Genomic DNA, 27255 nt, shown 5'->3' on the forward strand with positions numbered 1-27255 from the left:
AGAGAAGGAAGGGGGGGGAGAGAAGAAGAGAAGGAAGGGGGGGGGAGAGAAGAAGAGAAGGAAGGGGGGGGGGAGAGAAGAAGAGAAGAAAGGGGGGGGGAGAGAAGAAGAGAAGGAAAGGGGGGGGGGAGAGAAGAAGAGAAGGAAAGGGGGGGGGGAGAGAAGAAGAGAAGGAAAGGGGGGGGGGAGAGAAGAAGAGAAGGAAAGGGGGGGGAGAGAAGAAGAGAAGGAAAGGGGGGGGGAGAGAAGAAGAGAAGGAAAGGGGGGGGGAGAGAAGAAGAGAAGGAAGGGGGGGAGAGAAGAAGAGAAGGAAGGGGGGGGAGAGAAGAAGAGAAGGAAGGGGGGGGAGAGAAGAAGAGAAGGAAGGGGGGGGAGAGAAGAAGAGAAGGAAGGGGGGGGAGAGAGAAGAAGAGAAGGAAGGGGGGGGGAGAGAGAAGAAGAGAAGGAAGGGGGGGGGGAGAAGAAGAGAAGGAAGGGGGGGGAGAGAAGAAGAGAAGGAAGGGGGGGAGAGAAGAAGAGAAGGAAGGGGGGGAGAGAAGAAGAGAAGGAAGGGAGAGAAGAAGAGAAGGAGGGGGGGGGGGAAGAAGAGAAGGAAGGGGGAGGGAAGAAGAGAAGGAGGGGGGGAGAGAAGGAAGGGGGGGAGAGAAGGAAGGGGGGGAGAGAAGGAAGGGGGGGGAGAGAAGGAAGAGAAGGAAGGGGGGGAGAGAAAGAAGAGAAGGAAGGGGGGAGGAGAGAAGAAGAGAAGGAAGGGGGGGGGAGAGAAGAAGAGAAGGAAGGGAGAGAAGAAGAGAAGGAGGGGGGGGGGAAGAAGAGAAGGAAGGGGGAGGGAAGAAGAGAAGGAGGGGGGGGGGGGGGAGAAGGAAGGGGGGGAGAGGAGGAAGAGGGGGGAAGAAGGAAGGGGGGGGGAGAGAAGGGAAGGAAGGAAGGGGGGGGGGGAAGAAGAGAAGGAAGGGGGGGGGAGAGAAGAAGAGAAGGAAGGGAGAGAAGAAGAGAAGGAGGGGGGGGGGGGAAGAAGAGAAGGAAGGGGGAGGGAAGAAGAGAAGGAGGGGGGGGGGAGAGAAGGAAGGGGGGGAGAGAAGGAAGAGGGGGAGAGAAGGAAGAGAAGGAAGGGGGGGAGAGAAAGAAGAGAAGGAAGGGGGGGAGGGAAGAAGAGAAGGAAGGGGGGAGGGAAGAAGAGAAGGAAAGGGGGGGGGGGAAGAGAAGGGGGAGAGAAGAAGAGAGAACGGGGGGGGGGGGGAATGAAAAGAAGCAAATAAAAAATAAGAGATATTAATACATAATAAAGATATAACTTGGAGATAAACACACAATCCTCATGGTGTCATTTTTGGCTCAGGTGTCAAAAATTGGAGTCTGTGATTGGCCGACACGTGTGGATTACCCTTCAGACCTGATCATAGAAGAGATCTGATGAAAATAAAGGGGCGGAGACTTTCGGTGGGAAGTGACACACTAGGCCCCCGCCCTCCACCCTCTTGGCCGGCTGCCTGTACACACATGGAGGAGATCAGAACGACGGACTCTAGGAGATGACGGCTCTGGGAACGGACACTATGACATCACAAAGCTGGCAGCAGGAGGGTCAGGACGCCCACTAACACACAGCTCCTTTCTCCATCTGCAAAGTAGAGAGCGTCCTGACACTCCTGCTCGCCCCCTCAAGAGGCTTTCTCCACACCAGGGAGAAAGCCTCGCATTACTGTGTGGAGTTACAGACAGAAGAACAGGAAGTGAGGATTTCTCAGAAGAAATAAGGACATTTAAAAGCAAAATGGAAGGATGAGGTAAGTGAAGGAGTTTAAGAAAAAGAATATTATTTGCGCTACGTTTCATTCATGAAGCAGTAGCCACGTAATTTGCGTGGGCGCTCTTCAAAAATGCCCTGCGTAAGGGCGCCTAATGTAAATGAGCCCGTAAGGGGCGGGAATCATTTAAATTAGGCGCTTTCCCGCGCCGAGCGTAGAGCGCATGCTACGTCGGGAAACTTTCCCGACGTGCATTGCGGTAAATGACGTCGCTAGGACGTCATTTGCTTCAAAGTGAACGTGAATGGCGTCCAGCGCCATTCACTTACGCAAACTACGTAAATTTCAAACCTTGCGACGCGGGAACGACGGGTATCCTTAGCATTGGCTGCCCCTGCTTTTAGCATGTGCAGCCTTACGCGAAACCCGATGTACGCAAACGACGTAAACTGTGTACGCAGGGCTCGCGTAAAGTTGTGAATCGGCGTTAGTATGCAATTTGCATACTATACGCTGACCACAACGTGAACGCCCCCTAGCGGCCAACGTAAGAATGCAGCCTAAGATATGAGGGCATAAGAGCCTTATGCCGCGCAGATCTTAGGCTGTAGTCGGCGTAACAAGCTCTCTGAATCAGGAGAACTCGTTACGCCGGGGCAAGTAAGCAATTGCGCTGTGTAACTATGGTTACGCAGGCGCAATTGCTCTCTGAATCTGGGCCATTGTTTGCATCCCTCCATCTCCCGTCTGATTAATGTTTATAAACAATGTTACGTTGTATCTCTCCATCTTCCTGCTGCTGCCTCCTGGCCCTTTAAGAGATTCTAAATGGTGGGCATTCCGATCACATGACCACAGCGATTGGCTGTCACAGCGGTCACATGATCGGAAAGCTCCAGTTGGAGAAAAAGAGATTTTTAATACAGCTTACCTGTAAAATCTTTTTCTTGGAGTACATCACGGGACACAGAGCGGCATTCATTACTATATGGGTTATATGGAGTACCTTCAGGTGATAGACACTGGCAATCTCAAACAGGAAATGCCCCTCCCTATATAACCCCCTCCCATAGGAGGAGTACCTCAGTTTTGTAGCAAGCAGTATGCCTCCCAAAATGGTCCCCAAAAGAGGGGTGGGAGCTCTGTGTCCCGTGATGTACTCCAAGAAAAGGATTTTACAGGTAAGCTGTATTAAAAATCTCTTTTTCTTTATCGTACATCACGGGACACAGAGCGGCATTCATTACTAGTGGGATGTCCCAAAGCAATGCTTACAATGAGGGGAGGGAGAACATCTCCAAGACAAAAGGATTTAATTTAGAGATATACTCAAATCATAATAAATCCAACTTAGTTGAGAAAAATAATCTTAAATTTTAAATTTAACTCAAAAAAAGAGGAGCCCCCGGAATCCGAGGGTCTCAAACTGCAGCCTGCAGCACTGCCTGCCCGAAGGCTGTATCAGTATTCCTTCTTACGTCCAACTTGTAGAATTTTGTAAATGTGTGGACAGAAGACCAGGTTGCCGCCTTGCAAACTTGAGCCATAGAGATCTGGTGGTGTGCTGCCCAGGAGGCGCCCATGGCCCTAGTAGAATGAGCCCTTAATGATACTGGAGGAGGCAACCCTTTCAAGCCGTAGGCCTGAGTGATTAATTGCTTAATCCACCTAGAAATGGTGGACTTTGCAGCTGCCTGCCCCTTCTTGGGCCCATCCGGTAGAATGAACAGCACATCTGTCTTCCGGATCTTCTTTGTAGCTTTAAGATAGGCCTTCATGGCCCTGACAATATCCAAGGTATGCAGCAACCCTTCCTTTCTGGAAGTAGGTTTAGGGAAGAAGGATGGTAATACCAAATCCTGGTTCAAATGAAAACTGGATATAACCTTTGGTAGGAAGGAAGGATGAGGGCGGAGAACGACCCTGTCCTTATGAAAAATAAGATATGGTTCCTTACAGGATAAGGCCGCTAGCTCCGAAACTCTTCTTGCGGAAACTATGGCAACCAAAAATACTAACTTCCTTGTCAGTAGAACCAAAGGAATTTCAGCCAACGGCTCAAACGGTTGTTTCTGTAAACTTGACAGAACAAGGTTTAAATCCCACGGGCAAAGCGGGGATTTAACTGGAGGTTTAATACGTAAGACCCCTTGAAGGAAGGTCTTAACCAGCGAGTGGGTGGCCAGCGGCCGCTGAAACCACACTGACAGGGCAGAAATCTGTCCTTTGATTGTGCTTAATGCCAATCCTTTATCCACTCCTAGCTGGAGAAAACTTAATACTCTATCGATGGTAAATTTGCGAGAAAGCCATCGCTTGGACTCACACCAGCCTACATAGGCCTTCCAGACCCTGTAATAAATCACCCTAGAGACCGGTTTCCTGGCTCTGATTAGGGTAGAGATTACTTTCTGAGACAGACCTCTACCCCTGAGAATCAGGGATTCAGCTTCCAGGCCGTCAAATTTAGATGCCGTAAGGCAGGGTGGAGGATCGGACCTTGCGATAGCAGGTCTGGCCTTAGAGGCAGAGTCCAAGGGTCTCCCACTACCATCCTTAGGATTAGTGAGTACCATGCCCTTCTGGGCCATGCTGGAGCTACCAGGATAACTGGTATGTGCTCCACCCGGATCCTGCGCAGCAGGCGGGGTAGTAACTGGAGCGGGGGAAACGCATAAAGAAGTTTGAACTGATGCCAAGGGCAAACCAGCGCATCGGTTCCGCAGGCCATCGGATCCCTTGAGCGGGACATGAACCTGTCTAGCTTCTTGCTGAGTCTCGATGCCATGATATCCACGTCCGGCACTCCCCATCTTTGGCAGAGTGCTTGAAAGACTTGTGGATGCAGAGACCATTCCCCCGGCCATAGAGTCTGGCGGCTTAAGAAGTCCGCCTGAAAGTTGTCCACTCCTGGAATGAATATTGCCGATATGCAGGGCACATGAGCCTCTGCCCATAGGAGAATCAAGCTCACCTCTCTCTGAGCGGCTTGACTCCTGGTTCCCCCTTGGTGATTTATGTATGCCACGGCCGTGGCATTGTCTGATTGAATTCTCACCGGGAACCCCTGCAATTTTGACGTCCAAGCCCTGAGGGCTAGTCGAGCTCAAGATGTTGATGGGCAACTGCTTCTCTGGCTTTGCCCAAGTACCTTGGCGAGTGCAACCATCCAAAATTGCTCCCCAGCCCGTCAGGCTGGCGTCTGTGGTCACTATCTTCCACGCCACTGGGCTGAAAGACTTCCCCTTCAGTAGATTCTGAGGGTCTAACCACCAACACAGACTTTGTCGGACTCTTGATGAGAGCGGCAACGGGATATCCAAGGCCTGTGGCCTTCTGCTCCATGCTGACAGGATGGCTGCCTGTAGGATGCGAGTGTGGCTCTGGGCGTATGGTACCGCCTCGAATGTGGCCACCATCTTGCCTAGTAACCTCATACATAGGCGAATAGTCGGTTCTTTCTTGCTTAGAACCAGTAGGATTAATTCCTTGATGGCTTTGACCTTCCTCAGAGGTAGGAACACTCTTTGTTGTTCTGTGTCTAATCTCATGCCGAGATATTCCAACTGCCTTGTGGGCAGGAAAGCTGACCTTTCTCGATTTAGGACCCAGCCGAACCTCTCGAGGTATTGGACCGTGAGGGCCACTGCTCGCTCCAAGCCGGGAGACGAGTGGTCTATGACTAGGAGGTCGTCCAGGTATGCTAGGATCGTGACCCCTTGGATCCTTAGCTTGGCTAGGATTGGAGCTAGGACCTTCGTGAACACCCGGGGGGCCGTAGCCAACCCGAAGGGAAGCGCCACGAATTGGAAATGACGCAAAGCCACCATAAAGCGTAGGTATCTTTGATGTGGCTGATAAATTGGAACATGAAGGTAGGCATCCTTTATGTCTATGGACGCCATGAAGTCGTCCTTTTGGAGTGTGGCAGCTGCTGACCGCACGGATTCCATCCGAAATGAGCGGACCTTTAGGTATGCATTTACCATCTTTAGGTCCAAAATTGGCCTGACATCTCCATTGGACTTTGGGATGATGAATAGGTTGGAGTAGAAACCCAGCCCCTGTTCCAGGACTGGTACCTCTACTATTACCTCCTGGGAAAGTAGATGATCTAATGCCGATCTTAATGCGGCTCCCTTCTCCGGATCGTTTGGAATCCTCGACTCCTGGAAATGAGGAGGAGGAAACCTTAGGAAATCTAATTTGTAGCCTTTGGCCACGGAAGACCGTACCCACTCGTCGGGAATGCTGGCTTCCCAAATCTCTGAAAAGAGTCGCAGCCTTCCCCCCACCTTCGTGGGTGGGGGCGCCCCTTCATAAGGTTGGCTTGGGGGCTGGTTTTGCTGGTTTGCGAAACCACTGCCTTTTGCCTCTAACAGCCTGTCCTTGTGATTTGCTGTTGAAGCCGAAGTTTGCTTTTGCAGGAGGTCGTCGATACTGCTTGGCATTAGAGGGCCCCTGCCCAGGGGAATACTGTCGTTTAAACGCAGGCCCCTGAAACTTCTTCTTAGTTGGCAAGAGAGTACTCTTGCCGTTTGAAATGGTCTGAATGTATTTATCTAGGTCTTCTCCGAAGAGTCGTCCTCCATGGAAGGGGTACCCTACCAGGAGCTTCTTGCATGGGGGCTCAGCCTCCCAGCTTTTTAACCATAAGAGTCTTCTCATATGGATAAGGGATAACGATAAACGTGACGCTTGCTGGATAGAATCCTTGATTGCGTCTACTGTAAAACATATGGCCTTAGGGACATCCGAAAATTCTTCTGCCTGCTGGGCAGGAATAAGTTTAAGCATCTGCTTAAATTGATCCGATAATGCTTGAGCGACCCCAATCGCAGCCACAGCTGGCTGTACTACTGCCCCTGCAGTAGTGAAGGAGTTCTTAACCACTTAAGGACCACCCCATGTACATGTACGTCCACAATATGGCACGTACAGGCACATGGGCGTATAGGTACGTCCTCGCCTATTAGCGGGTGGGGGGTCCGATCGGGACCCCCCCCCGCTACATGCGGAGGTCGGGTCCGCTCGGGGAGCGATCCGGGACCACGGCGCGGCTATTTGTTTATAGCCGCTCCGTCGCGATCGCTCCCCGGAGCTGAAGAACGAGGAGAGCCGTGTGTAAACACGGCTTCCCCGTCCTTCACTATGGCGGCGCATCGATCGCGTCATTCCCTTTATAGGGAAGACACGATCGATGACGTCATTCCTACAGCCACACCCCCAAACAGTTGTAAACACATACTAGGTGCACCCTAACTCCTACAGCGCCACCTGTGGTTAACTCCCAAACTGCAACTGTCATTTTCACAATAAAGAATGCAATTTAAATGCATTTTTTGCTGTGAAAATGACAATGGTCCCAAAAATGTGTCAAAATTGTCCGAAGTGTCCGCCATAATGTCGCAGTCACGAAAAAAATTGCTGATCGCCGCCATTAGTAGTAAAAAAAAAATAAAAAATAAAAATGCAATAAAACTATCCCCTATTTTGTAAACACTATAAATTTTGCGCAAACCAATCGATAAACGCTTATTGCGATTTTTTTTACTAAAAATAGGTAGAAGAATACGTATCGGCCTAAACTGAGGAAAAAAAATGTTTTTATATATGTTTTTGGGGGATATTTATTACAGCAAAAAGTAAAAAATATTGCTTTTTTTTCAAAATTGTCGCTCTATTTTTGTTTATAGCGCAAAAACTAAAAACCGCAGATGTGATCAAATACCACCAAAAGAAAGCTCTATTTGTGGGGAAAAAAGGACGCCAATTTTGTTTGGGAGCCACGTCGCACGACCGCGCAATTGTCTGTTAAAGCGACGCAGTCCCGAACTGTAAAAACACCTTGGGTCTTTAGGCTGCATATTGGTCCGGGGCTTAAGTGGTTAAGTAGTGCTTCCAAGCGCTTATCAACTGGATCCTTGAACACCTGTATGTTTTCTACAGGGCATGTTAACGATTTGTTAACACATGAGATGGCTGCGTCCACTGCAGGAGTAGCCCATCTTTTGGAAAATTTTTCTTCCATAGGACAGAGAATCTTTTAGGTGGTAAGAAGATCTTATCTGGCTTGTTCCAATCTTGGAACAAAACTCCCTCTAATAGAGGATGGATCGGAAACACAGCATTGCTTTGAGGCGCCCTCAGTGAGCCCAAAGCTGAAACCGTCGATACCTGGAGATCTGGTACTGGCAAGTTGAATGCCTTATGGACCAAGTCCGACAATCCTTGAATCCACCAGCTCTCCCTCAGGGAGACTGCCCCAGACTCCTCTGTATCCGGATCTTCGATCCCTGAACCTACTTGGTCCTTGTCCAAGAGGTCGTCCAATTCCCCTGAGGAAAGGACCTCCTCTTCTGAGGGTCCGCGCTCGGGCGACGGAGATCTATTCCGCTTACTGCCCCGCATAGCTGCGGCTATCATTTTTCCCATGCTTTTCTGCATCTCTTTTAAAGAGGTGAGTAATACCTCCTCCGTGACCATCTTAGGGTTGGACTGACCCGCGTCAGCTCCAGCCCCAGATCCCGATGGCCCCAAGGCTCCCTCTCGGGAAAGCAGCGGCATAACTTTGTCCGAGACCTCAGACTCTCTGGGGGAATCCCCACCTCTTGTACCCTCTGACCCGGATGCCATGGTACAATACCGAGGTACACCTGCTAGCTTATTGGTACCTGGGACTATAAATAGTTAAATGCCCAAACACCTGTTTGGGGGATAAAAAATGCTTCCTCTCCCCTAGATGACACTTTTTTTTTTTTTTTTTTTCAAAAAAAAATCTTTCTTTCTTTTTCTTTTTTTTTTCAAATCTAGGAAAGAAAAAACATTCTGTCCCCCTGAGTAGTATTGCAAGAAAAACTATGAGATGGAAAAGAAACAGCCTATTCCTAGGCTTGAAAACAGTCTTCTGAAGACTGCAATATTCTTTCTGGCCACTGTGTGTCCTCGGCGCCCCGTGCTGCCGCTCTGGTCTTTCCTCCCCAGTTCCAAAGTATTGAATGAGCTGTATGGAACAAACAAGGAAGGGCCGCCCCTTCCTTAAGCCACTGACCCGCCCTTCCCCCCCAGCAATCTCAAACAGGAAATGCCCCTCCCGACGGGGGGGGGTTGGGAGGAAGGGACCTCTCTGCTCCAGCAAACTGCAGCCTGCAGCCTGGAACCATGAGGAGGTCAGCGTTTTGCCTGCTTGCAGGCTCTGAGGAGGAAGACTGAATGGAGCATAGCCTGGAGGCTTGCAGGTAAGCACAGCTCTCTGACACACACATATACTTTTATATCACACAGGCCCCACTCAATGCTTTTCCAACACTACAAGGGAGGTCACATCTTATGGGGAATAATACATATAGAGCCATCCTATCTTTATGATATGTGACTAGTTTGCCAGATGCAGCGCATAACTTTAGGCATGTCCCCTGTGACCCCCCAGAAAAAACCTGCTAAGAACCAAGTTCCGCAAGTTTTCCCCTCACTTACCTGCTCCATGCCGCAGGACTTTGCCAAGCAAGAGGCCCAATCTTCCCCCATCTCGGTGGGGATGTCTAGACCTTCAGGCCCTGGGTTCCTATGAAGGATCCACTGTCCTGGGCCCATATAGCACCCTGGCAACAGAAAACATTAGGCACCCAAAGGTTTCTAAGTTCTGGGCCCAGGGTCCAGCTCTCTAAAAAGAAAAGCATTATGGGCTATACCCCAAGGGTTTGGGGTCCGGTTACTGACCACTTTAGCGCTCAGGCTTTTTTGGACAGAACCGGTAGCTCACCTAATCCCAAGGATGCGGAGGCAAGCTAAACCATGACTAACACCTAAGACACTGGCGTAAAAACTGAGGTACTCCTCCTATGGGAGGGGGTTATATAGGGAGGGGCATTTCCTGTTTGAAGATTGCCAGTGTCAACACCTGAAGGTACTCCATATAACCCATATAGTAATGAATATGCCGCTCTGTGTCCCGTGATGTAACGATAAAGAAAGATGTTTACATAGGGCCACATATATGTGTACTGCCGGCGGGAAGAGTTTACTTTGTATCTCTCCCATCTGATCAATGTTTATAAAGTAACATTATTTATAATCATTGATCAGATGGAAGATAGAGTGATACAAAAGATAAAAAATTTAACAATAATCAGACAGGAGATAGAGAGATACAAAGTAACATTGTTTATAAACATTGATCAGACGGGAGATAGAGAGATACAAAGTAACATTGTTTATAAACATTGATCAGACGGGAGAGAGATACAAAGTAACATTGCTTATAAACACTGGGGTAGATTCAGGTACCTGCGCTTCTTCTTACGGCCGCGCAGCGTATTGTATTTACGCTACACCGCCGCAACTTACAGGAGCAAGTGCAGTATTCACAAAGCACTTGCTCCGTAAGTTGCGGCGGCGTAGCGTAAATGGGGCCGGCGTAAGCGCGCGTAATTCAAATGTGGAGGGGGGGGGCGTGTTTTATGCTAATATGTGATGACCTGACGTGATTGACGTGTTTTCCGAACGGCGCATGCTCCGTCCGTGGACATATCCCAGTGTGCATTGCTCTCAAGTACGCCGCAACGACGTATTGCTTTCGACATGAACGTAAATTACGTCCAGCCTTATTCGCAAACGACGTAAAAAAATTCTAATTTAGAAGCGGGAACGACGTCCATACTTAACATTGGCTGCGCCTCCTAATAGCAGGAGCAACGTTACGCCGAAAAAGCCTTACGCAAACGACGTAAAAAACTACCGCCGGGCGCACGTACGTTTGTGAATCGGCGTAAGTAGGTAATTTGCATACTCTACGCCGAAAACGACAGGAGCGCCACCTAGCGGCCAGCGTGAGAATGCACCCTAAGACACGAAGGCGTAAGAGACTTACGCCAGTCGGATCTTAGGCTAATGTCGGCGTATCTTGCTTTCTGAATACAGAAAGAAGATACGCCGGCGCAGATTTGAACTTACGCAGCGTATCTATGGATACGCCGGCGTAAATTCTCTCTGAATCCGGGCCACTGATTAGATGGGAGATATAAAGTAACCTCTTCCCGCCGGCCGGACATATATATGTAAACATCATTCTGCGTTCAGGAGCTTTCCGATCATGTGACCGCCAATCGCTGTGGTAATTTGATCGGAATGCCCGCCTCCTGCCATTTAGAATCTCTTAAAGGGCCGGGAGGCAGCTGCAAGAAGGGGGTAACATTGTTTATAAACATTGTTCAGAAGCAGACAGAAATACAAAGAAACATTGTTTATAAACATTGTTCAGATAGAGAGATACCAAGTAACATTGTTTATAAACATTGATCAGACAGGAGATGGAGAGATGCAAAGTAACATTGGGGTAGATTCATGAACGATTTACGCCGGCGTATCCATAGATACGCCGCGTAAATTCAAATCTGCGCCGGCGTATCTATTTTCTGTATTCAGAAAGCAAGATACGCCGACATTAGCCTAAGATACGACTGGCATAAGTCTCTTACGCCGTCGTATCTTAGGGTGCATTCTCACGCTGGCCGCTAGGTGGCGCTTCCGTAGTTGTCAGCGTAGAGTATGCAAATTACATACTTACGCCGATTCACAAACGTACGTGTGCCCAGCGGTAGTTTTTTAAGTCGTTTGAGTAAGTCGTTTTCGCCGTAAGGCTGCTCCTGCTATTAGGAGGCGCAGCCAATGTTAAGTATGGACGTCGTTCCTGCGTCGCGATTTGAAAATTTTACGTCGTTTGCGCAAGTCATCCGTGAATGGCGCTGGACGCCATTTACGTTCACGTCGAAACCAATGACGTCCTTGCGACGTCATTTACCGCAATGCACGTCAGAAAATTTTAGGGACGGCGCATGCGCAGTACGTTCGGCGCGGGAACGCGCCTAATTTAAATGATCCACGCCCCCTACCGGATCATTTGAATTACGCACGCTTACGCCGGCCTCTTTTAAGCTACGCCGCCGCAACTTACGGAGCAAGTGCTTTGTGAATACAGCACTTGCTCCTGTAAGTTACAGCATCGTAGCGTAAAGACGATACGCTGCGCCGCCGTATCATTGCGCGGCCCAACGTGAATCTACCCCATTGTTTATAAACTAGACATATTGTAGAGATGAATAGGGAGGGAAGGAAGGAGCAGATGACCTCAGCCCCGATTTCATTGGCTCATGTTCAGATTAGTACAGGACTCTGGAGCGGACACCTCCCCTCCCTCCACATACAAAGCGGACTCTGTGACCCGTCAGTAGGGGGCGCAGTGCTCAGGGACTCACCAGCAGGCCAGGATGCAGAGGGCTGTGAAGACAATGATAGGGATGGGGTAGGACGCACACAGAAGCCCATGGTTGTGGAAGGCCTGCGATATCTTCTCACGCAGTCTATCAGTCAGGGGCATTCTCAGCGGCTGTCACCTGCGCCCCATCACGTGACCCGCCCTCCAGGCTACTCCGCGGCGTCTTCTTCTTCTGTACTGACCCAGGACATGAGCGACCTGCAGGGGGGGGACACAAGACACAGATACACGGGGGGGGTTACTGATGGATCACAAAGAAAGAATCAACATTAACAGAACCAGGACTGCAGGGACTTTGCTCCGATACCAATATGAAAGGGACATTTTTGCGCCTGATCTCACAAAATTTGGGGACCCAGTATCGGCCGGCCCTAGGTCCCCTGGACTCCAAACTTGGCACACATGTAGCCCCACTCTTCCTCTACATGTGTGCAAAGTTTGTTGTCGGGGGGGACCTACGGCCGGGGATCACCGATTTTTCAAACCCGGGCACCCCTTCCATAGACTCCCATGTTAAATGGTAATTTATCCAGTGACTTTGGGGACCCGGTACCAGCCAGTCGTAGGTCCCCTGGACGCGGAACTTGGCACACATGTAGCCCCATTTCTCCTCTACAAGTGTGCAAAGTGTGTTGTCCGGGGGACCTATGGCTGGGGAGCACTGATTTTTCAAAGCCGGGCATTCCTTCCATAGACTCCCATGTTAAACTGTAATTTATCCAGTGACTTTGGGGACCCGGTACCGGTTGGCCGTAGGTCCCCTGGACCCAGAACTTGGCACACAAGTAGCCCCACTCTTCCTCTATAACTGTGCAAAGATGATTGTCTAAAGAACCTACGGCTGGGGAGCACTAATTTTTCAAAGCCGGGCACCCATTCTATAGACTCCGATGTTAAACTGTAATTTATCCAGTGAGTTTGGGGACCCGGTACCGGCCGGTCATAGGTCCCCTGGACCCGGAACTTGGCACACAAGGAGCTCCATTCCTTCTCTATAACTGTGCAAAGTTGGTTGTCTGGGGAACCTACGGCTGGGGAGCACTAATTTTTCAAAGCCGGGCACCCCTTCCATAGACTCCCATGTTAAACGGTAATTTCTCCAGTGACTTTGGGGACCCAGTACCGGCCGGTCGTAGGTCCCCTGGACCCGGACCTTGGCACACATATAGCCCCATTTCTCCTCTACAAGTGTGCAAAGTTTGTTGTCTGGGGAACCTATGGCCGGGGAGCACTGATTTTTCCATAGACTCCCATGTTAAACGGTAATTTCTCTAGTGACTTTGGGGACCCGGTACCGGCCGGCCGTAGGTCCCCTGGACCCGGAACTTGGCACACATGTAGCCCCATTTCTCATCTACAAGTGTGCAAAGTTTGTTGCCTGGGGGACCTACGGCTGGGGAGCACTGATTTTTCAAAGCCGGGCACCCCTTCCATAGACTCCCATGTTAAACGTTAGTCTAGGAATGGCCACAGTCTAGGCATGGAGACAGTGAGGCATGGACACAGTGAGGCATGCACATGGACACAGTGAGGCATGCACATAGAGACAGTGAGGCATGCAGATGTACACCCTAGGCTTATACTCGAGTCAATACGTTTTCCCACTTTTTTTGTGGTAAAATTAGGTGCCTCGGCTTATATTCGGGTCGGCTTATACTCGAGTATATACAGGTACTCTCTTTGCACCTCAAAAATCCCAACACCACTCTTGTCCACATTGTCCCCATGAAAGAATAAGAATTTTTCTGAATCTTCATTCATCCTGCTCACTTCCTGTTGAGCCACAGAGATAGGAAATGAAGGGAGATTTCCCCCAAAGGAACAAATACTGCAAGCAATAAAATCAACAGAAGTTTTTTTACTCTTCCCTACCAGACTTCAATAATGGAGGCTCTGTGGCCCTCCCACTGGACCAGGCCCCTACGGGCGCGCAGCGTCACGTCGGTCACATCAGTGAAATCGGAGCCGCGTGAGTCAGCAGTGGAGAAAAGGTAACGGATACCCAACAAAGCGTTTCTTCCTCGAGAGGAAACCCATAAAACAGGTTTAACAGCCGAGACCCGGAGGAGCTCCATACAAAGCTGCCTGCCGCCGGTTCATAGCCGGGAGGGAGCGCGGCGCGTACAGTACAGTCACTTCAATACGAGGAATTCCACAACCAACCGCTACGCACAATTCCGGTCTTCTACTGCCGGATTTCAGGCACCCTCTCCCGTCATATACAGTAAAAAATACAATATATACATCATAAACTACATCTTTACCCGAGACAATGAAATGCCACCCACCTGGCTCTCTGGCCTACATTGCTCTGGGTTCGATACAGATTCGAAGCCATTGGGCAGTATGGAAGCCAGGCGCTTAGCATTTAAAAAAAAGGAGCAGAATTCTGGAAGCTGTGCCCAAGAGAAGGAACATTCACCAGTATTTCCTGTGGTCCTGATGGTGTGGACTAGCAGGTCTTGTCCTGGGCACCGTTTCTCTGTGTGGAGGTGGCCATCTTGGAGGAGGAGTCAGGACATTGCTTCCTCCTCTCATAAATGGTGATCTGATGACTGGTGGGCTGATGATAGGGGTGGTGGAGGCACAGATCCACAGAACGGATGAAAGCAAAAGCAAGGAGATCCTTGAGCTGGAGGTCCTCAGGTATAGTTTCCTCTCCAGCAGGGAGGAGAACAATTCTCCATAGACTATTTGGCTCGGAAGCAGGGAGATCGTTGCACTGCAGGTCCTCAGCTATAGCTTCTTCTCCAGCAGGGAGAACAATTCTCCTGAGACTACCAGGCTCGGAAGCAGGGAGAACCTTGTACTCCTAAGCTATAGCTTCCACCCTAGCAGGGATAACAATTTTCCCAGAGACTTCTAGGCTCGGAAGCAGGGAGAACCTTGTACTGTAGCTCCTCAGGTATAGCGTCCTCTCCAGCAGGTAGAACAATTCTCCTGAGACTACCAGGCTCGGAAGCAGTGAGAACCTTGCACACCTAAGCTATAGCTTCCTCTCCAGCAGGGAGAACAATTTTCCCAGGAGACGTCTAGGCTCAGAAGCAGGGAGAACCTTGTACTGTAGCTCTTCAGCTATAGCTTCCTCTCCAGCAGGGAGAACAATTCTCTCGAGGCTACCAGGCTCAGAAGCAGGGAGAACCTTGTACTGCAGCTCCTACCTAAGCTATAGCTTCCTCTCCAGCAGGGAGGAGAACAATTCTCCTGAGACTACTTGGCTTGGAAGCAGGGAGAACCTTGTACTCCTAAGCTATAGCTTTCTCTTTTTCACTTAACACTCAATCGTCGATAAAGTGGTTCTGATGTCTGGTGCCTGAGCTGGAAACCACCCAGAGGGACGGCACCTGAGCCGGGAAACCACCCAGAGGGACGGCACCTGAGCCGGGAACCACCCAGAGGGACGGCGCCTGAGCCGGGAACCACCCAGAGGGACGGCACCTGAGCCGGGAACCACCCAGAGGGACGGCACCTGAGCCGGGAACCACCCAGAGGGACGGCACCTGAGCCGGGAACCACCCAGAGGGACGGCGCCTGAGCCGGGAACCACCCAGAGGGACGGCGCCTGAGCCGGGAACCACCCAGAGGGACGGCGCCAGAGCCGGGAACCACGCAGAGGGACGGCGCCAGAGCCGGGGACCACGCAGAGGGACGGCGCCAGAGCCGGGGACCACGCAGAGGGACGGCACCAGAGCCGGGGACCACGCAGAGGGACGGCACCAGAGTCGGGGACCACACAGAGGGACAGCGCCTGAGCCGGAAACCACACAGAAGAACGGCGCCTGAGTCGGGAGCCACACAGAGATCTGTGCCCATTATGAGTGGTTCTCATCATCCCTGTGCTAAGTTCCCAGGTTTGTACACCCGCTGTGCCCATTATGAGGTATTCGTTTTGGAAGGATTGGCCTTTTCTTTTGTCCAGTGATGACTAACTCCGCCTCCCGATAGATACAATAGTCTCAGTTCCCTCGTTTGTTTACACAGAAATGTCAGCGCTCCGTGTGTCTGTACAATGGAATCCGATCAATACAGATTGGAAATGAGTAACCCGCTATATCATCCCCACCCCCCACATTCTAAACCAATTACTCACAATTCTGAGCCATATGTACTCTGTACAGCACTGCGGTATATGTCAGAACTATACAAATGTACAGAAAGTATTCACAGCGCTTCACTTTTTCCACATTTTATGCTGCAGGTTTATTCCAAAAATTGATAAAATTCATTATTTTCCTCAAAATCTACAAACAATTCCCCAGAATGACAACGTGAGGGAAGATTGTCTGAAATCTTTTAAAAATAAAGAAGGAAAAAAAGGAACACAAAGTATCACAGGCTCCTCCCCATGCACACAAGCATCACAAGCTCCTCCCATGCACCACAGGCTCCTCCCATGTACACAAGCACCACAGGCTCCTCCCATGTACACAAGTATCGCAGCCTCCTCCCACGTACATAATCAAAGGCTTATGTCCGCAGGAGGGGCCTGCGATCCCCATGTCCGCGGGAGGGGCCTGCGATCCCCATGTCCGCGGGAGGGGCCTGCGATCCCCATGTCCGCGGGAGGGGCCTGCGATCCCCATGTCCGCGGGAGGGGCCTGCGATCCCCATGTCCGCGGGAGGGGCCTGCGATCCCCATGTCCGCGGGAGGAGCCTGCGATCCCCATGTCCGCGGGAGGAGCCTGCGATCCCCATGTCCGTGGGAGGAGCCTGTGATCCTTATGTCCGTCATACATGGAGAACACCATCCCCCCCACCGTCATACATGGAGAACACCATCCCCCCCACCGTCATACATGGAGAACACCATCCCCCCACCGTCATACATGGAGAACACCATCGCCCCCACCGTCATACATGGAGAACACCATCCCCCACCGTCATACATGGAGAACACCCTCCCCCACCGTCATACATGGAGAACACCATCCCCCCACCGTCATACATGGAGAACACCATCCCCCACCGTCATCCATGGAGAACACCATCCCCCACCGTCATCCATGGAGAACACCATCCCCCACCGTCATACATGGAGAACACCATCCCCCACCGTCATACATGGAGAACACCATCTCCCCACTGTCATACATGGAGAACACCATCCCCCACCGTCATACATGGAGAACACCACCCCCCACCGTCATACATGGAGAACACCACCCCCCACCGTCATACATGGAGAACACCATCTCCCACCGTCATACATGGAGAACACCACACCATCCCCCACCGTCATACATGGAGAACACCATCCCCCCACTGTCATACATGGAGAACACCATCCCCCACCGTCATACATGGAGAACACCACCCCCCACCGTCATACATGGACAACACCATCCCCCACCGTCATACATGGAGAACACCATCCCCCACCGTCATACATGGAGAACACCATCCCCCCACCGTCATACATGGAGAACACCATCCCCCACCGTCATACATGGAGAACACCATCCCCCATCGTCATACATGGAGAACACCACCCCCCACCGTCATACATGGAGAACACCACCCCCCACCGTCATACATGGAGAACACCACCCCCCACCGTCATACATGGAGAACACCATCCCCCACCGTCATCCATGGAGAACACCATCCTCCACCGTCATACATGGAGAACACCATCCCCCATCGTCATACATGGAGAACACCATCCCCCACCGTCACACATGGAGAACACCATCCCCCACCGTCATACATGGAGAACACCATCCCCCCACCGTCATACATGGAGAACACCATGCCCCACCGTCATACATGGAGAACACCATCCCCCACCGTCATCCATGGACAACACCATCCCCCACCGTCATCCATGGACAACACCATCCCCCACCGTCATACATGGACAACACCATCCCCCACCGTCATCCATGGACAACACCATCCCCCACCGTCATACATGGAGGAAACATGCAGGACAACTTCACTGCATCAAAGGGACGATGGGCGGGGCCATGTACCCTCAAATCTTGGGTGAGAACCTCCTTCCTTCAGCCAGGGCACTGAAGATGGGTCATGGACGGGTCTTCAAGCATGACAATGACCCAAAACACACGGCCAAGGCAACAAAAGAGGGGCTCAAGAAGAAGCACTTGAAGGTCCTGGAAGTGGCCTAACCAGTCTCCAGACCTTAATCCCATAGAAAATATGCGGAGGGAGCTGAAGGTTCGAGTTACCGAACGTCAGCCTGGAAACCTTCATGACTCGGAGAAGATCTGCAAAGAGGAGAAAATCCCTCCTGGGAGGTGTGAGAACCTGGAGGCCAACTCCAAGAAACGTCTGACCTCTGTGATCACCAACAAGGGATTCTCCACCGACTACCAAGTCGTGTTTTGTGAGGGGTTCACATACTTATTCCACTCATTATAATACAAAATCCATTTATATTTATAATTCATGGCCCAGATTCAGGTAGAATCGCGCAATATTTGCTTGGGCAAAGAGCAAATTTTTTTCTCTGCGCCCACGCAAATATTGCGCTTTGCCCGCGATTCACGGAGCAGTTGCTCCGTAAATTGCGCGGGCAATATGCTAAACAGCCGGGCGCAAGGCTGCCTAATGTAAATGATCCCGCCGGGGGCGGGAATCATTTAAATTAGGCGCGCTCCCGCGCCGAGCGAACAGCGCATGCTCCGTCGGGAAACTTTCCCGACGTGCATTGCGGCAAATGACGTCGCAAGGACGTCATTTGCTTCTAAGTGAACGTGAATGGCGTCCAGCGCCATTCACGGTTCACTTACGTAAACGACGTGAAATTTAAATTTCACGGGCGGGAGGCGCAGCTATACTTTAGCATTGGCTGCCCCTGCTATTAGCAGGAGCAACCTTATGCTAAAGGCGCCGTACGGAAACTCCGTACCTTGCGTGCGCAGGGCCCGCGCAACTTTTGTGAATCGGTGGTAGTAAGCAATTTGCATACTATACGCCGATCACAAAGGCCGCGCCCCCTAGCGGCCAACGCAAGAATGCAGCCTGGGATGTGAAGGCATAAGGAGGCTTATGTCGGTCACATCCTAGGCTGCAGTCGGTGTAACGAGGTTCCTGAATCAGGAGCACTCGTTACACCGGAGCAAGTAAGCCCTTGCGCCGCGCAACCTATGGTTGCGCGGGCGCAAGTGCTTCTTGAATCTGGGCCCATAACTTTTATGAAAATGCGTTTTTCTGGATATTTTTTATTCCGTCTCTCAACTGGTATAATAAACCGACCAATAAAATGATAGGCTGATCTTTGTCAGTGGGGCAAATGTACAAAATCAGGCGGGGGGGGGGGGGGGGGGTCACATACTTTATCCCCTCACTGTAATAGAGATACAGGAGATAGAGATTGTTTATATAAAATCTCTCTCTCTATAAAATTCCCCACAAAATTGGAGCTCCCCCCCCCCCCTTTCCCTCGGGTGGAGGTCACATGACGTATAAACAAATAAATAAAAACACCCGACACACAAATGACAAAACATACGTGTATATATATATATAAAAAATAAAAACACACAACACGATTTGTATCACACGTCTGTTATAATGAATGGATCTGAATATCTTGATATAAAGAGTCATCCTCCCCCCCCCCCCGGTGTTCTCTTATCCAGGTGTTCAGAATCCTGACAGGAGACGGGGCCCCGGAGCGCACCAAGCTTTTCCATCCACCTCACCCGGCTCCAGGTGACAGGCGGTCACATGACACGATTGTTTACAATCACCAGAGCCAAGACGACATCAGCACTCCGTGTATTCATAGAACACCGAGATCCGCAGTACACAGAGATCCGCAGTACACAGAGACCCGCAGTACACAGAGATCCGCAGTACACAGAGACCCGCAGTACACAGAGATCCGCAGTACACAGAGACCCGCAGTACACAGAGATCCGCAGTACACAGAGACCCGCAGTACACAGAGATCCGCAGTACACAGAGACCCGCAGTACACAGAGATCCGCAGTACACAGAGACCCGCAGTACACAGAGATCCGCAGTACACAGAGACCCGCAGTACACAGGGATCCGCCGTACACAGAGATCCGCCGTACACAGAGATCCGCAGTACACAGAGATCCGCAGTACACAGAGACCCGCAGTACACAGAGATCCGCAGTACACAGAGACCCGCAGTACACAGAGATCCGCAGTACACAGAGGCCCGCCGTACACAGAGCCCGCCGTACACAGAGATCCGCCGTACACAGAGATCCGCAGTACACAGAGATCCGCAGTACACAGAGACCCGCAGAACACAGAGACCCGCAGAACACAGAGACCCGCAGAACACAGAGATCCGCTGCACACAGAGATCCGCTGCACACAGATCCGCAGTACACAGAGACCCGCAGTACACAGAGCCCGCCGTACGCAGAGGCCCGCAGTACGCAGAGATCCGCTGTACGCAGAGATCCGCTGTACGCAGAGATCCGCTGTACGCAGAGACCCGCAGTACACAGAGATCCGCAGTACACAGAGACCCGCAGTACACAGAGACCCGCAGTACACAGAGACCCGCAGTACACAGAGACCCGCAGTACACAGAGATCCGCAGTACACAGAGACCCGCAGTACACAGAGATCCGCAGTACACAGAGACCCGCAGTACACAGAGACCCGCAGTACACAGAGACCCGCAGAACACAGAGACCCGCAGAACACAGAGACCCGCAGAACACAGAGACCCGCAGAACACAGAGATCCGCTGCACACAGATCCGCAGTACACAGAGACCCGCAGTACACAGAGACCCGCAGTACACAGAGACCCGCTGTACACAGAGCCCGCCGTACACAGAGCCCGCCGTACACAGAGGCCCGCAGTACGCAGAGATCCGCTGTACGCAGAGATCCGCTGTACGCAGAGACCCGCTGTACGCAGAGACCCGCTGTACACAGAGACCCGCTGTACACAGAGATCCGCTGTACACAGAGATCCGCTGTACACAGAGGCCCGCCGTACGCAGAGATCTGCTGTATGCAGAGACCCGCTGTACGCAGAGACCCGCTGTACGCAGAGATCCGCTGTACACAGAGATCCGCTGTACACAGAGATCCGCTGTACACAGAGATCCGCTGTACGCAGAGGCCCGCCGTACGCAGAGGCCCGCCGTACGCAGAGATCTGCCGTACGCAGAGACCCGCTGTACGCAGAGATCCGCTGTACGCAGAGATCCGCTGTATGCAGAGACCCGCTGTACACAGAGATCCGCTGCGCATGCGTGTCGCTCTCAGGAGGAATAGCTGTCAGGTGCCGAACACCCCATTACACAACTGCTGGGAATCCCCAACAACACAGGAGGAGAGGAGACTCCGAATACACAGCTGTACATGACGGGAGGAGAGGAGACTCCGGACAGAAAACACATTGATACATAGTTACATGGCGTTGGGAATAACGACAATCTGACTTCTATAAATCGCACAATCGGGCCCCGCAGTGCACAGAGCTCCACCCCTCACACATAACATACGGGGCCCCCCAGAACAGACATCTACAGTGTGCGGTCCCCCGGGGGCTCTGTACGCTACCTGTTCCCAGAGGGAACACAAAGGCTGAATGTCTGGCAGAGCCGAGGGTCAACCCCACCACCGTCCTCCCCCCCCGTCCCCCCACCCCGGGACAAGGACACTGTGACCTCTGTCCGGCCTCCCTGTGTGCCAGGAAACATAATCCCGCTTCTCACCGAGGAGGAAACCTCCAGTCACATTTCTCCTGGAAAATGATACAAATAAATATGTGAAAAGTGTGGGGGGGAGGGGCATTTGTATGGCACCCCCCCGGAGTCCATACTTTGTAGAACCCCCTTTCTCTCAAAATCTTTTTGGGGGTGTCTACCAGCTAGGGTCGTTGTCCTGCTGGAAGGGGAACCCCCCCCCCCCAGTCTTAAGTCTTTTGCAGGTTTTCTCCTAAGATTGTCCTGTATTTGTCTCCATCCATCTTCCCATCACCTCTGACCAGCTTCCCTGTCCCTGCTGAAGAAAAGCATCCCCACATGATGCTGCCACCACCATGTTTCACAGTGGGGATGGTGTGTTCAGGGGGATGGGCAGTGTTAGTTTTCCACCCACACATAGCGTTTTATGTTGAATTTTGGTGTCATGTGACCAGAGACCCTTATTCCTCATGTTTGCTGTGTCCCCTCCCCCACATGTTTGCTGTGTCCCCTCCCCCACATGTTTGCTGTGTCCCCTCCCCCACATGGCTTCTCACAAACTGCACACAGGACTTCTTATGTCTTTCTTCTTGTCGTGCCGAGACAGATGGGGCCTGGGCCGGGACAAAAAAGGACAGAAGGGGCCCGGTCTCCCGAGAAAGACAGAAGAGGGGCCCGGGGCTGCCCAGAAAGACAGATGGGGCCCGGGGCTGCCCAGACAGACAGACGGGGCCCGGGGCTGCCCAGAAAGACAGACGGGGCCCGGGGCTGCCCAGAAAGACAGACGGGGCTGCCCAGAAAGACAGACGGGGCCCGGGGCTGCCCAGACAGACAGACGGGGCCCGGGGCTGCCCAGACAGACAGACGGGGCCCCAGGGCTGCCCAGACAGACAGACGGGGCCCCGGGGCTGCCCAGACAGACAGACGGGGCTGCCCAGACAGACAGACGGGGCCCCGGGGCTGCCCAGACAGACAGACGGGGCCCCGGGGCTGCCCAGACAGACAGACGGGGCCCCGGGGCTGCCCAGACAGACAGACGGGGCCCCGGGGCTGCCCAGACAGACAGACGGGGCCCGGGGCTGCCCAGAAAGACAGACGGGGCCCGGGGATGCCCAGAAAGACAGACGGGGCCCGGGGCTGCCCAGAAAGACAGACGGGGCCCGGGGCTGCCCAGAAAGACAGACGGGGCTGCCCAGAAAGACAGACGGGGCTGCCCAGAAAGACAAGACGGGGCTGCCCAGAAAGACAAGACGGGGCTGCCCAGAAAGACAAGACGGGGCTGCCCAGAAAGACAAGACGGGGCCCGGGGCTGCCCAGAAAGACAGACGGGGCCGCCCAGAAAGACAGACGGGGCCCGGGGCTGCCCAGAAAGACAGAAGGGTACAGGGTTCCAGGGGAGGGGAGGGCGGACAGAGGGGCTCGAGATATGTGCAGCTCAGGTGATGTAGTGGACGGAGCAGGTGACACGCCTCTCATCTGTCCTCACTCCACCTCTATAAATATTATAACTGGCGCAGACAAAAAAGGAAAAAAACAGATTATCCAAAATTCCTTCCCTCTGATCCGACCAACAATGTGAAAGAAAGAAAGAAAGCTTTGATTGAGGAGAAAACAGGCGGGAGGGCGAAGCCGAACCCTACAGCCGGACCGGGAACTGCGATAGGCCACACTAAAGATTCAGGTGACAACCACAGGAAGTGGTGACAAACTACATTGTTCATGATGGGTGGCCGATCAATTATATGGTTTATAAACAAACGAGAGATACATAGTAACATTGTTTATAAACATTGTTCAGACAGGAGATACATACCAAGAAACTTTGTTTATAAACATTGACCAGAAAGAGAGATACAAAGTAGCCTCTCCCCGCCGGCCGTACACATATACATGTAAACATCTTTCTGCAATCGGGAGCTTTCCGATCATGTGACCGATATGACAGCCAATCACTGCGGTCATGTGATCGGAATGCCCATCTCCCGCCATTTAGAATCGCTTAGAGGGCCGGGAGGCAGCAGCAGGAAGGGGGTATCATTGTTTATAAACATTGATCAGACAGGAGATAGAGAGATACAAAGTAACATGGTTTATAAACATTGATCAGACAGGAGATACAAAGGAACATTGTTTATAAACATTGACCAGAGAGAGATACAAAGTATCATTGTTTATAAACATTGATCAGACAGGAGATAGAGAGATACAAAGTAACATTGTTTATAAACATTGACCAGAGAGAGATACAAAGTAACATTGTTTATAAACATTGACCAGAGAGAGATACAAAGTAACATTGTTTATAAACATTGATCAGAGAGAGATACAAAGTATCATTGTTTATAAACATTGATCAGACAGGAGATAGAGAGATACAAAGTAACATTGTTTATAAACATTGATCAGACAGGAGATAGAGAGATACAAAGTATCATTGTTTATAAACATTGACCAGAGAGAGATACAAAGTAACATTGTTTATAAACATTGATCAGAGAGAGATACAAAGTATCATTGTTTATAAACATTGACCAGAGAGAGATACAAAGTATCATTGTTTATAAACATTGACCAGAGAGAGATACAAAGTATCATTGTTTATAAACATTGATCAGACAGGAGATAGAGAGATACAAAGTATCATTGTTTATAAACATTGACCAGAGAGAGATACAAAGTAACATTGTTTATAAACATTGACCAGAGAGAGATACAAAGTAACATTGTTTATAAACATTGATCAGAGAGAGATACAAAGTATCATTGTTTATAAACATTGACCAGAGAGAGATACAAAGTATCATTGTTTATAAACATTGATCAGACAGGAGATAGAGAGATACAAAGTATCATTGTTTATAAACATTGACCAGAGAGAGATACAAAGTAACATTGTTTATAAACATTGACCAGAGAGAGATACAAAGTATCATGGTTTATAAACATTGACCAGAGAGAGATACAAAGTATCATTGTTTATAAACATTGATCAGACAGGAGATAGAGATACAAAGTAACATAGTTTATAAACATTGACCAGAGAGAGATACAAAGTAGCCTCTTCCCGCCGGCCGTACACATATATATGTAAACATCTTTCTGCAATCGGGAGCTTTCCGATCATGTGACAGCTGTGACAGCCAATCACCGCGGTCATGTGATCGGATTGCCCATCTCCTGCCATTTAGAACCGCTTGAAGGGGTTATCATTGTTTATAAACATTGATCAGACAGGAGCTAGAGCAGGGGGGGTAGGCAACGTCGGCCCTCCAGCTGTTTTGAAACTACAAGTTCCAGGAGACATTGCAAGACCCCGACAATCGCAGGCGTGACTCCTGGGGGCAGAGGCATGATGGGATTTGTAGTTTCACCACAGCTGGAGTGCCGAGGTTGCCTACTCCCTGAGCTAGAGAGATACAAAGTAACATTGTTTATAAACACTGATCAGACAGGGAGATACAAAGTAACATTGTTTATAAACATTGATCAGACAGGAGGTAAAAAGGCGCAGACAGCAGAGCTTCCCCTTTTCATTCACAACATTGCCAACAACTAGGCCCCGCCCCCAAATCTTTCGAGGAGTAAAAACCGGCGGCAGAAGGAACGTTCCTCGAAGCCGAGCGTTTCATTCTATTTATAGGAATCAGACTCCGGCGTGCGGCGGCGGCACTGCTTGGAGACGGTTCTGGGAAGTGGCCGTGAAGCCTTGGGGGTGACCGTGACTCCGGAGAGCGTGCGCGAGTTCGTGCGTGTCTGTACTCACAACTTAAAGGAGAACTCCACTGATAAAAAAAAATATATGTCAGTAGCTTCAAATATTTCCACACAACTTATTCTGTACTTTCCTTCTTCATCCGCCGTGGCTCTACATCTGACACAAAAACTCTGCCTTGTTGTAACCATGGCGACTGTGGGAGTGATCAGTATGCCGTACTCATGTTACAACACTGGGGCTGATCATGTGATCACAGACCCACCCAATGAGCACTCAGGACAGAGGAAATGATGGGACCAGCGCTTCCCCCACCACCACTGCCACAGGACCAGCGCCACCCCCCATGGAACCCGCACTCCCCTAACATGGAACCAATGCCCCAACCACCACTGAACCAGCGCCCCGCCCACCACTGCCACAGGACCAGCACCACCCCCCCCATGGAACCCGCACTCCCCTAACATGGAACCAATGCCCCAACCACCACTGAACCGCCACTGAACCAGCGCCCCGCCCACCACTGCCACAGGAACAGCACCACCCCCCCATGGAACCCGCACTCACCTAACATGGAACCATTGCCCCCTCCCCATGGAACTAGCACTTGCCAACCACCACTGAATTGGCACTCCACCACCATTGCCACGGATCCAGCACCACCCTTCATGGAACCAGCACTCACCAACCACCACTGAACCGGCACTCCACCACCGGGAGGGGGGGGGGGGACCAGTACTCCCGCCCACCATTGCCACTGAACCAGCACCACCTCCCCATGGAACCAGCACTCCCCCAACATGGAACCAATGCCCCAACCACCACTGCCACAGAACCAGCACCACCCCCCTATAGAACTAGCACTCCCCAAACATGGAACCAATGAACCAACCACCACTGAACCAGAGCTCCCCCACCACTGCCACAAAACCAGCACCACCCACCATGGAACCAGCACTCCCCCAACATGGAACCAATGTCCCAACCACCACTAAACCGGCACACCCCCACCAGGGAACCAATGCCCCAACCATCACTGAACCGGCACTCCCCCACCAGGGAACCAGCGCTTCCCCACTACTCCCACGGAACCAATGCCCCAACCACCACGGAAACAGCACCAACTCCCCATGGAACCAAATGCCCCAACCACCACTGAACCGACACTCCACCGCCACTGCCATGGAACCAGCACCACCCCCCATGGAACCAATGCCCCAACCACCACGGAAACAGCACCAACTCCCCATGGAACCAAATGAGGGAGGTGCTTAGACCATGACTGTCAGAAGGAGAAGAGCTCAGGCCATGGTAAACAGAGGGAGAGTTGTTTAGGCCATGGGGGGATGGAGGGGGGCACTTAGGTTTTAGGGGGTCAGAGGGTGAGATGCCAAGGCCGTGGCAGTCAGAAGAGTCAATAAGGGCCATGGGGGTCAAAGAGGGAGGTGCTTAGGCCATGACAGTTAGAAGGAGAGGAACTCAGGCCATGCCGATCAGAGGGAAAGACGTTTAGGCCAGTGGTGTGGGGGGATAGGGGCACTAAGGTCTTGTGGGTCAAAGGGTGAGATGCCATGGCTGTCAAAAGAGGCAATCAGGCCATTTGGGGTTAAAGAAGGAGGTGCTTGGGCTATGACGGCAAGATGAGGAGGAGCTTAGGCCATGCCAATCAGTGGGAGAGGTGTTTAGGCCACGGGGGCTCTTCTGATCGCCCAGTACTTGGCATCTCACCCTTTGACCCCCAAGACCGAAGTACCCCTCCTCCGACACCCATGACCTAAATATCTCTCCCTCTGTGATCGGCACAGCCTGAGCTCCTCTCCATCTGACTGCCATGAGGCTCATGCCTTGACTGTCAGAAGGAGAGGAGCTCAGGCCG

At 51.5% G+C, this 27255-nt stretch overlaps 1 protein-coding gene across 1 annotated transcript in view; it reads right to left on the bottom strand.

Moving 5' to 3' along the window:
• Nucleotides 1–27255, bottom strand: part of LOC120941721 (SREBF chaperone) — a 111237-nt gene that overhangs the window by 75564 nt on the left and 8418 nt on the right. The window contains exon 2 of the mRNA XM_040355340.1: nucleotides 11999–12216. Coding sequence (XP_040211274.1) covers nucleotides 11999–12120 — 122 coding nt within the window. The 5' untranslated portion in view covers nucleotides 12121–12216. The remainder of the gene's footprint in view (nucleotides 1–11998; nucleotides 12217–27255) is intronic.

The sequence above is a fragment of the Rana temporaria genome, chromosome 5 (assembly GCF_905171775.1).
Source record: "Rana temporaria chromosome 5, aRanTem1.1, whole genome shotgun sequence".
In the NCBI taxonomy this organism is placed as follows: domain Eukaryota; kingdom Metazoa; phylum Chordata; class Amphibia; order Anura; family Ranidae; genus Rana; species Rana temporaria.